The sequence below is a fragment of the Palaemon carinicauda genome, chromosome 21 (assembly GCF_036898095.1).
Source record: "Palaemon carinicauda isolate YSFRI2023 chromosome 21, ASM3689809v2, whole genome shotgun sequence".
Taxonomy (NCBI): domain Eukaryota; kingdom Metazoa; phylum Arthropoda; class Malacostraca; order Decapoda; family Palaemonidae; genus Palaemon; species Palaemon carinicauda.
The window spans coordinates 424,886-437,230 of record NC_090745.1 but is presented as its reverse complement, the minus strand read 5'-3'; the positions used below and the strand labels follow the sequence as shown (position 1 = coordinate 437,230).

The window sequence follows — 12,345 nt, the reverse complement described above, 5'->3', positions numbered from 1 at the left end:
ACAGTCCTTCACAAAAACATATATTAACTTTGCAGACAGTCGACCAATCATTGTCAATTCTTAAGAGTGCTTGCGTGAGTTTCCCATGATCATCATGGCTATTTTTACTTCCTTCAATTTAAAAGAAATTATTCATAAGGCGTAATTCTATGCAGTACGATTTAGGAAGAAAACCATTTTTTTCTTTTTAAATTCGACGTGAGATATTTATACAGAATCACGGTTCGAAAAGAATTTATTCATAGATAAACAATATTATATTAATTAAATAAACAATTTGGAAAATTATGCAAGACAGCGATGAATTTTTACAAGCTCTCCCTGATTAGCACTAACATTCCAATATACAAGCACGAAGATATGCCAAAGTTAATCAGAGTCCATCGACGGTCATATCACTCCCCTGGAGTATCCTTCCCCCGAGACGTCTCCTTCAGATGCCGAATTTGATGAAGTCGTAGGAGCACTGGAATCCCGAGTAGTGATTGACCTCGTCAGACCGGAAGGTGACCATGAGCGTGTTGCCAGAGCTGTAGATGGTCTTGCCCAGGTTGTCCATGTCGCTGTTGCAGAAGTAGGAGGTCTCGTCTGCTGTCACGGCCTGTTTGCGGTGGGAGGAGATAATGAGAAGGTGGGAGGAAATAATGAGATGGTGGAGGAGATAATGAAAAGGTGAAGGAGATATTGAGAAGGTGGAGGAGATAATGAAAAGGTGGGAGGAGATATTGAGAAGGTGGAGGAGATAATGAAAAGGTGGGAAGAGATAATGAGATGGTAGGAGAAGATAATGAGATGGTGGGAGGAGATAATGAGAAGGTGGGAGGAGATAATGAGAATGTCTGAGGAGATAATAAGAGGGTGGAGGAGATAATGAGAATGTCAGAGGAAATAATGAGAAGGTGGGAGATAATGAGAATGTGTGAGGAGATAATGAGAAGGAGGAGGAGATAATGAAAAAGTGGGAGGAAATAATGAGAAGGTGGGAAGATATAATGAGAAGGTAGGAGGAGATAATGAGAATGTCAGAGGAGATAATGAAAAAGTGGGAGGAGATAATGAGAATGTCTGAGGAGATAATGAGAAGGTGGAGGAGATAATGAAAATGTCTGAGGAGATAATGAGAAGGTGGAGGAGATAATGAGAATATCAGAGGAGATAATGAGAAGGTGGGAAGAGATAATGAGAAGGTGGGAGGAAATAATGAAAAGGTGGAGGAGATAATGAGAATGTCTGAGGAGATAATGAGAAGGTGGAGGAGATAATGAAAATGTCTGAGGAGATAACAAGGTGGAGGAGATAATGAGAATGTCTGAGGAGATAACGAGAAGGTGGAGGAGATAATGAGAATGTCTGAGGAGATAATGAGAAGGTGGAGGAGATAATGAGAATGTCTGAGGAGATAACGAGAAGGTGGAGGAGATAATGAGAATGTCTGAGGAGATAATGAGAAGGTGGAGGAGATAATAAGAATATCTGAGGAGATAATGAAAAGGTGGAGGAGATAATGAGAAGGTGGAGGAGATAATAAGAATATCTGAGGAGATAATGAGAAGGTGGAGGAGATAATGAGAAGGTGGAGGAGATAATGAGTGGATGGGAGGAGATGATGAGAATGTCTGAGGAGATAATGAGAAGGTGGGAGGAGATAATGAGAATGTCTGAGGAGATAATGAGAAGGTGGGAGGAGATAATGAGAATGTCTGAGAAGATAATGAGAAGGTGGGAGGATATAATGAGAATGTCTGAGGAGATAATGAGAAGGTGGTGGAGATGATGAGAAGGATGGAGGAGATAATGAGAAGGTGGAGGAGATAATGAGAATGTCTGAGGAGATGATGAGAAGGTGGGAGGAGATAATGAGAATGTCTGAGGAGATGATGAGAAGGTGGGAGGAGATAATGAGAATGTCTGAGGAGATAATGAGAAGGTGGAGGAGATAATGAAAAGGTGGGAGGAGATAATGAGAAGGTGGGAGGAAATAATGAGAATGTCTGAGGAGATAATGAGAAGATGGAGGAGATAATGAGAATGTCTGAGGAGATAATGAGAAGGTGGGAGGAGATAATGAGAATGTCTGAGGAGATAATGAGAAGGTGGGAGGAGATGATGAGAATGTCTGAGGAGATAATGAGAAGGTGGGAGGAGATAATGAGAATGTCTGAGGAGATGATGAGAAGGTGGGAGGAGATAATGAGAATGTCTGAGGAGATAATGAGAAGGTGGAGGAGATAATGAGAAGGTGGGAGGAGATAATGAGAAGGTGGGGGAAATAATGAAAAGGTGGAGGAGATAATGAGAAGGTGGAGGAGATGATGAGAAGGTGGGAGGAGATAATGAGTAGGTGGGAGGAGATGATGAGAATGTCTGAGGAGATAATGAGAAGGTGGGAGGAGATAATGAGAATGTCTGAGGAGATAATGAGAAGGTGGGAGGAGATAATGAGAATGTCTGAGGAGATAATGAGAAGGTGGGAGGAGATGATGAGAATGTCTGAGGAGATAATGAGAAGGTGGGAGGAGATAATGAGAATGTCTGAGGAGATGATGAGAAGGTGGGAGGAGATAATGAGAATGTCAGAGGAGATAATGAGAAGGTGGAGGAGATAATGAGAAGGTGGGAGGAGATAATGAGAAGGTGGGGGAAATAATGAAAAGGTGGAGGAGATAATGAGAAGGTGGAGGAGATGATGAGAAGGTGGGAGGAGATAATGAGTAGGTGGGAGGAGATGATGAGAATGTCTGAGGAGATAATGAGAAGGTGGGAGGAGATAATGAGAATGTCTGAGGAGATAATGAGAAGGTGGGAGGAGATAATGAGAATGTCTGAGGAGATAATGAGAAGGTGGGAGGAGATAATGAGAATGTCTGAGGAGATAATGAGAAGGTGGAAGAGATCATGAGAAGGTGGGAGGAGATAATGAGAAGGTGTAAGAGATAATGAGTAGGTGGGAGGAGATGATGAGAATGTCTGAGGAGATAATGAGAAGGTGGGATGAGATAATGAGAATGTCTAAGGAGATAATGAGAAGGTGGAGGACATAATGAGAAGGTGGGTGGAGATAATGAGAAGGTGGAAGGAAATAATGAATAGGTGGAGGAGATAATGAGAATGTCTGAGGAGATAACAAGAAGGTGGGAGGAGATAATGAGAAGGTGAGAAGAGATAATGAGAATGTCTGAGGATATAACGAGAAGGTGGAGGAGATAACAAGAAGGTGGGAGGAGATAATGAGAAGGTGGGAGGAAATAATGAAAAGGTGGAGGAGATAATGAGAATGTCTGAGGAGATAACAAGAAGGTGGGAGGAGATAATGAGAAGGTGAGAAGAGATAATGAGAATGTCTGAGGAGATAACGAGAAGGTGGAGGAGATAATGAGAATATCTGAGGATATAATGAGAAGGTGGAGGAGATAATAAGAATATCTGAGGAGATAATGAGAAGGTGGGAGGAGATAATGAGAAGGTGGAGGAGATAATGAGAATGTCTGAGGAGATAACGAGAAGGTGGGAGGAGATAATGAGAAGGTGGAGGAGATAATGAGTAGGTGGGAGGAGATGATGAGAATGTCTGAGGAGATAATGAGAAGGTGGGAGGAGATAATGAGAATGTCTGAGGAGATAATGAGAAGGTGGAGGAGATGATGAGAATGTCTGAGGAGATAATGAGAAGGTGGAGGAGATAATGAGAATGTGTGAGGAGATAATGAGAAGGTGGAGGAGATAATGAGAATGCCAGAGGAGATAATGAGAAGGTGGGAGGAGATAACGAGAATGTGTGAGAAGATAATGAGAAGGTGGAGGAGATAATGAGAATGTCTGAGGAGATAATGAGAAGGTGGAGGAGATAATGAGAATATCAGAGGAGATAATGAAAAGGTGGGAGGAGATAATGAGAATGTGTGAGGAAATAGTGAGAAGGTGGAGGAGATAATGAGAATGGCAGAGGAGATAATGAGAATGTCTGAGGAGATAATGTGAAGGTGGGAGGAGATAATGAGAACGTCTGAGGAGATGATGAGAAGGTGGAGGAGATGATGAGAATGTCTGAGGATATAATGAGAAGGTGGGAGGAGATAATGAGAATGTCTGAGGAGATAATGAGAAGGTGGAGTAGATAATGAGAATGTCTGAGGAGATAATGAGAAGGTGGGAGGAGATAATGAGAATGTCTGATGAGATGATGAGAAGGTGGAGGATATGATGAGAATGTCTGAGGAGATAATGAGAAGGTGGAAGGAGATAATGAGAATGTCTGAGGAGATGATGAGAAAGTGGAGGGGATGATGAGAATGTCTGAGGAGATAATGAGAAGGTGGAAGGAGATAATGAGAATGTCTGATGAGATAATGAGAAGGTGGAGGAGATACTGAGAATGTCTGAGGAGATAATGAGAAGGTGGGAGGAGATAATGAGAATGTCTGAGGAGATGATGAGAAGGTGGAGGGGATGATGAGAATGTCTGAGGAGATAATGAGAAGGTGGATGAGATAATGAGAATGTCTGAGGAGATAATGAGAAGGTGGAGGAGATAATGAGAATGTCTGAGGAGATAATGAGAAGGTGGGAGGAGATAATGAGAATGTCTGAGGAGATAATGAGAAGGTGGAGGAGATAATGAGAAGGTGGGAGGATATAATGAAAAGGTGGGAAGAGATAATGAGAAGGTGGGAGGAAATAATGAAAATGTCTGAGGAGATAATGAGAAGGTGGGAGGAGATAATGAGAATGTCTGAGGAGATAATGAGAAGGTGGGAGGAGATAATGAGAAGGAGGGAGGAAATAATGAGAAGGTGGAGGAGATAATGAAAATGTCTGAGGAGATAACAAGAAGGTGGGAGGAGATAATGAGAATGTCTGAGGAGATAATGAGAAGGTGGAGGAGATAATGAGAAGGTGGGAAGATATAATGAAAAAGTGGGAAGAGATAATGAGAAGGTGGGAGGAAATAATGAGAATGTCTGAGGAGATAATGAGAAGGTGGGAGGAGATAATGAAAATGTCTGAGGAGATAATGAGAAGGTGGGAGGAGATAATGAGAATGTCTGAGGAGATAATGAGAAGGTGGGAGGAGATAATGAGAAGGTGGGAGGAAATAATGAAAAGGTGGAGGAGATAATGAGAATGTCTGAGGAGATAACGAGACGGTGGAGGAGATAATGAGAATGTCTGAGGACATAACGAGAAGGTGGAGGAGATAATGAGAAGGTGAGAAGAGATAATGAGAATGTGTGAGGAGATAATGAGAAGGTGGAGGAGATAATGAGAATGTCAGAGGAGATAATGAGAAGGTGGAGGAGATAATGAGTAGGTGGGAGGAGATGATGAGAATGTCTGAGGAGATAATGAGAAGGTGGGAGGAGATAATGAGAATGTGTGAGGAGATAATGAAAAGGTGGAGGAGATAATGAGTAGGTGGGAGAAGATAATGAGAATGTTTGAGGAGATAATGAGAAGGTGGAGGAGATAATGAGTAGGTGGGAGGAGATAATGAAAATGTCTGAGAAGATAACGAGAAGGTGGAGGAGATAATGAGAATGTGTGAGGAGATAATGAGAAGGTGGAGGAGATAATGAGTAGGTGGGAGGAGACGATGAGAATGTCTGAGGAGATAATGAGAAGGTGAAAGGAGATAATGAGAATGTCTGAGGAGATAATGAGAAGGTGGGAGGAGATAATGAAAATGTCTGAGGAGATAATGAGAAGGTGGGAGGAGATGATGAGAATGTCTGAGGAGATAATGAGAAGGTGGAGGAGATAATGAGAATGTCTGAGGAGATAATGAGAAGGTGGAGGAGATAATGAGAATGTCTGAGGAGATAATGAGAAGGTGGAGGAGATAATGAGAATGTGTGAGGAGATAATGAGAAGGTGGAGGAGATAATGAGAATGTCAGAGGAGATAATGAGGTGGGAGGAGATAATGAGAATGTGTGAGAAGATAATGAGAAGGTGGAGGAGATAATGAGAATGTCAGAGGAGATAATGAGAAGGTGAAGGAGATAATGAGAATGTGTGAGGAGATAATGAGAAGGTGGAGGAGATAATGAGAATGTCTGAGGAGATAATGAGAAGGTGGGAGGAGATAATGAAAATGTGTGAGGAGATAATGAGAAGGTGGAGGAGATAATGAGAATGTCAGAGGAGATAATGAGAAGGTGGGAGGAGATAATGAGAATGTGTGAGGAGATAATGAGAAGGTGGAGGAGATAATGAGAAGGTGGAGGAGATAATGAGAATGTCTGAGGAGATAATGAGAAGGTGGGAGGAGATAATGAGAAGGTGGAGGAGATAATGAGAATGTCAGAGGAGATAATGTGAAGGTGGGAGGAAATAATGAGAATGTCAGAGGAGATAATGAGAAGGTGGGAGGAATAATGAGAAGGTGGGAGGAGATAATGAGAATGTCTGAGGAGATAATGAGAAGGTGGGAGGAGATAATGAGAAGCTGGGAAGAGATAATGAGATGGTGGAAGAAGATAATGAAAAGGTGGAAGGAGATAATGAGGTGGGAAGAGATAATGAGAAGGTGGGAGGAGATAATGAGAATGTATGAGGAGATAATGAGAAGGTGGGAGGAGATAATGAGAATGTCTGAGGAGATAATGAGAAGGTGGGAGGAGATAATGAGAATGTCTGAGGAGATAATGAGAAGGTGGGAGGAGATAAAGAGAATGTCTGAGGAGATAATGAGAAGGTGGGAGGAGATAATGAGAATGTCAGAGGAGATAATGAGAAGGTGGAAGGAGATAATGAGAATGTCTGAGGAGATAATGAGAAGTTGGGAGGAGATAATGAGAATGTCTGAGGAGATAATGAGAAGGTGGGAGGAGATAAAGAGAATGTCTGAGGAGATAATGAGAAGGTGGGAGGAGATAATGAGAATGTCAGAGGAGATAATGAGAAGGTGGAAAGAGATAATGAGAATGTCTGAGGAGATAATGAGAAGGTGGGAGGAGATAATGCGAATGTCTGAGGAGATAATGAGAAGGTGGGAGGAGATAATGAGAATGTCTGAGGAGATAATGAGAAGGTGGGAGGAGATAATGAGAATGTCTGAGGAGATAACGAGAAGGTGGGAGGAGATAATGAGAATGTCAGAGGAGATAATGAGAAGGTGGAAGGAGATAATGAGAATGTATGAGGAGATAATGAGAAGGTGGGAGGAGATAATGAGAATGTCTGAGGAGATAATGAGAAGGTGGGAGGAGATAATGAGAATGTCAGAGGAGATAATGAGAAGGTGGAAGGAGGTAATGAGAATGTCTGAGGAGATAATGAGAAGGTGGAAGGAGATAATGAGAATGTCTGAGGAGATAATGAGAAGGTGGGTGGAGATAATGAGAATGTCTAAGGAGATAATGAGAAGGTGGAAGGAGATAATGAGAATGTCTGAGGAGATAATGAGAAGGTGGAAGGAGATAATGAGAATGTCTGAGGAGATAATGAGAAGGTGGGAGGAGATAATGAGAATGTCTGAGGAGATAATGAGAAGGTGGAAGGAGATAATGAGAATGTCTGAGGAGATAATGAGAAGGTGGGAGGAGATAATGAGAATGTCTGAGGCGATAATGAGAAGGTGGGAGGAGATAAAGAGAATGTCTGAGGAAATAATGAGAAGGTGGGAGGAGATAATGAGAATGTCAGAGGAGATAATGAGAAGGTGGGAGGAGATAATGAGAATGTCTGAGGAGATAATGAGAAGGTGGGAGGAGATAATGAGAATGTCTGAGGAGATAATGAGAAGGTGGGAGGAGATAATGAGAATGTCAGAGGAGATAATGAGAAGGTGGAAGGAGATAATGAGAATGTATGAGGAGATAATGAGAAGGTGGGAGGAGATAATGAGAATGTCTGAGGAGATAATGAGAAGGTGGGAGGAGATAATGAGAATGTCAGAGGAGATAATGAGAAGGTGGGAGGAGATGATGCGAATGTCTGAGGAGATAATGAGAAGGTGGCAGGAGATAATGAGTATGTCTGAGGAGATAATGAGAAGGTGGGAGGAGATAATGAGAATGTCTGAGGAGATAATGAGAAGGTGGGAGGAGATAAAGAGAATGTCTGAGGAGATAATGAGAATGTGTGAGGAGATAATGAGAAGGTGGAGGAGATAATGAGAAGGTGGAGGAGATAATGAGAATGTCTGAGGATATAATGAGAAGGTGGGAGGAGATAATGAGAAGGTGGAGGAGATAATGAGAATGTGTGAGGAGATAATGAGAAGGTGGAGGAGATATAGAGAATGTCTGAGGAGATAATGAGAAGGTGGGAGGAGATAATGAGAATGTCTGAGGAGATAATGAGAAGGTGGGAGGAGATAATGAGAATGTCTGAGGAGATAATGAGAAGGTGGGAGGAGATAAAGAGAATGTCTGAGGAGATAATGAGAAGGTGGGAGGAGATAATGAGAATGTCAGAGGAGATAATGAGAAGGTGGAAGGAGATTATGAGAATGTCTGAGGAGATAATGAGAAGGTGGAAGGAGATAATGAGAATGTCTGAGGAGATAATGAGAAGGTGGAAGGAGATAATGAGAATGTCTGAGGAGATAATGAGAAGGTGGGAGGAGATAATGAGAATGTCTGAGGAGATAATGAGAAGGTGGAAGGAGATAATGAGAATGTATGAGGAGATAATGAGAAGGTGGAAGGAGATAATGAGAATGTATGAGGAGATAATGAGAAGGTGGGAGGAGATAATGAGAATGTCTGAGGAGATAATGAGAAGGTGGGAGGAGATAATGAGAATGTCAGAGGAGATAATGAGAAGGTGGGAGGAGATAATGCGAATGTCTGAGGAGATAATGAGAAGGTGGGAGGAGATAATGCGAATGTCTGAGGAGATAATGAGAAGGTGGGAGGAGATAATGAGAATGTCTGAGGAGATAATGAGAAGGTGGGAGGAGATAATGAGAAGGTGGGAGGAGATAATGAGAATGTCTGAGGAGATAATGAGAAGGTGGGAGGAGATAATGAGAATGTCTGAGGCGATAATGAGAAGGTGGGAGGAGATAAAGAGAATGTCTGAGGAGATAATGAGAAGCTGGGAGGAGATAATGAGAATGGCAGAGGAGATAATGAGAAGGTAGAAGGAGATAATGAGAATGTCTGAGGAGATAATGAGAAGGTGGGAGGAGATAATGAGAATGTCAGAGGAGATAATGAGAAGGTGGAAGGAGATAATGAGAATGTCAGAGGAGATAATGAGAAGGTGGGAGGAGATAATGAGTATGTCTGAGGAGATAATGAGAAGGTGGGAGGAGATAATGAGAATGTCTGAGGAGATAATGAGGTGGGAGGAGATAATGAGAATGTCTGAGGAGATAATGAGAATGTCTGAGGAGATAATGAGAAGGTGGGAGGAGATAATGAGAATGTCTGAGGAGATAATGAGAAGGTGGGAGGAGATAATGAGAATGTCTGAGGAGATAATGAGAAGGTGGAAGGAGATAATGAGAATGTCTGAGGAGATAATGAGAAGGTGGAAGGAGATAATGAGAATGTCTGAGGAGATAATGAGAAGGTGGGAGGAGATAATGAGAATGTCTGAGGAGATAATGAGAAGGTGGAAGGAGATAATGAGAATGTCTGAGGAGATAATGAGAAGGTGGAAGGAGATAATGAGAATGTCTGAGGAGATAATGAGAAGGTGGGAGGAGATAATGAGAATGTCTGAGGAGATAATGAGAAGGTGGAAGGAGATAATAAGAATGTCTGAGGAGATAATGAGAAGGTGGGAGGAGATCATGAGAATGTCTGAGGAGATAATGAGAAGGTGGAAGGAGATAATGAGAATGTCTGAGGAGATAATGAGAAGGTGGGAGGATATAATGAGAAGGTGAGAGGAGATAATGAGAAGGTGGAAGGAGATAATGAGAATGTCTGAGGAGATAATGAGAAGGTGGAAGGAGATAATGAGAATGTCAGAGGAGATAATGAGAAGGTGGGAGGAGATAATGAGTATGTTTGAGGAGATTATGAGAAGGTGGAAGGAGATAATGAGAATGTCTGAGGAGATAACGAGAAGGTGGGAGGAGATAATGAGAATGTCTGAGGAGATAATGAGAAGGTGGAAGGAGATAATGAGAATGTCTGAGGATTTAATGAGGTGGGAGGAGATAATGAGAATGTCTGAGGAGATAATAAGAAGGTGGCAGGAGATAATGAGAAGGTGGGAGGAGATAATGAGAAGGTGGGAGAAGATAATAAGAATGTCTGAGGAGATAATGAGAAGGTGGAGGAGATAATGAGAATGTCTGAGGAGATAATGAGAATGCCAGAGGAGATAATGAGAAGGTTGGAGGAGATAATGAGAATGTCTGAGGAGATAATGAGAAGCTGGGAGGAATGACGAGAAGGTGGGAGGAGATAATGAGAATGTCAGAGGAGATAATGAGAAGGTGGCAGGAGATAATGAGGCGGGAGGAGATACTGAGAAGCTGGGAAGAGATAATGAGATGGTGGGAGAAGATAATGAGAAGGTGGAAGGAGATAATGAGAAGCTGGGAGGAATAGTGAGAAGGTGGGAGGAGATAATGAGGTGGGAGGAAATAATGAGAATGTCTGAGGAGATAATGAGAAGCTGGGAGGAGAAGGTAAAAGAGGAAGGGGTGGAACGGACAAAATCGGGATGATAAGAACATTATAAAAATAAAGCAGGATGAAAACAATCTATTAAAAGGAAGAAAAAACAGAGGAGGAGGCAAGAATAATTGCATGGGAAAAATAATGGTAAAATGAAAGGACGCAACTTTGAGAGAAGAAAAAGAAATGAATGCAATTGAAGAGAAGGATATACATTTATAGAGAACAAGATAAGAACTAAGAGAAAATTATATAAAGATGAGTCACAGATGATTTCAATGTCTTAACATCCTAAAAACCTTATACCAAATCCTGGAGCCTTATATCAGTTGATCAACAGTTGGATAACTGATACCTTATACCAGAGACATCCTTATACATGGTCGTTAGCCTTCTTGATACCAGATCCTTATACCAAAATCATTGTACTAAATCATTGATCAGCCTTATATTAGGATATCAATCATCCTTATAACCGATACCTTATACGAAATCACTAAACTAGAAACTTATAGATCCTTATACTGTTTCTCTAAAAATGCCGAACTAGAATAAGAGCATCTCAGAAGAAACTAAAAAAAAATCTATTATTGGGTTCAATTATTCGGGACCCTCCAATTTTTGGTTCGATTATTGACTGATTCGAAAATCGTTTAGAGCTGAACTCTTAGCGAGCCTAATTTCTCGATCATTTTAAATATATATATATATATATATATATATATATATATATATATATATATATATATATATATATATATATATATACATATATATATATATATATATATATATATATATATATATATATATATATATATATATATATATATATATATATATATTCTCACTGGTGATACCTAAACGTGGTGAAAGAGTTTTGTGCACCGCCATAATCAGAAAAGCTATGCTAGTCAGGGTCACCCTTATTAGGTTAGTTTGCCGTGGGCAATCAGACAAAAATCTCCCACCATCATCAAACTGCAGTTGGCCGGCTTGGTGATGAAAATTGGCCAAACCCAAGACAAGACATGAATAAGGACATTTCCGAGGCCTTTGTCCTGCAGTGGACTAGAAACGGCTGCATTTGTTGTTGTTGTACATCTGTACAATATATATATATATATATATATATATATATATATATATATATATATATATATATATATATATATATATATTTCTTGACATCAGAATGATGATCTTCCTATTTCTCTGCACGTCTTCAAGTTAAGGGGGGGGGGTGCGTTAATACCCCTAACCACTGCTCAACCTAGTTTTCTAGCCTTACCAAATACTGGGACAAAGTTACATTTGTTTTGACAGATGGTTGAAAGTACCGGAGAAACCTACGGACCTACCAAATGTGAATCAAATGCTGCACATGTCAGTAATCAGGTCAACATTAAGAATTATGATTACTCTTTTACTGATTATGTAACAGATTGCTTGAGTCTAAATAAATTATCATTTGACAAGTGTATTCCTTACTTCCGAGAGAGAGAGAGAGAGAGAGAGAGAGAGAGAGAGAGAGAGAGAGAGAGAGAGAGAGAGAGACCTAACTCAATTCAATATAATACTTGTATATATCTCCAATTCTTCATACCATGACCTATTTCTTTATCGCATACAGAACTTTGTATACTATTTTTATAATCTCTCTCTCTCTCTCTCTCTCTCTCTCTCTCTCTCTCTCTCTCTCTCTCTCTCTCTCTCTCTTATAAAAGTACCAACGAAACATTAAGAAATTACCTCGTAACTTA

At 40.8% G+C, this 12,345-nt stretch overlaps 1 protein-coding gene across 1 annotated transcript in view; it reads right to left on the bottom strand.

The window, feature by feature from the left end:
- Positions 1-227: 227 nt before the first annotated feature.
- The window catches only part of LOC137614611 (uncharacterized), a 36,794-nt gene continuing 24,676 nt past the window's right edge, over positions 228-12,345 (bottom strand). Inside the window, exon 8 of the mRNA XM_068344311.1 lies at positions 228-601. Within this exon, the coding sequence (XP_068200412.1) occupies positions 434-601 (168 nt within the window). The 3' untranslated portion in view covers positions 228-433. The remainder of the gene's footprint in view (positions 602-12,345) is intronic.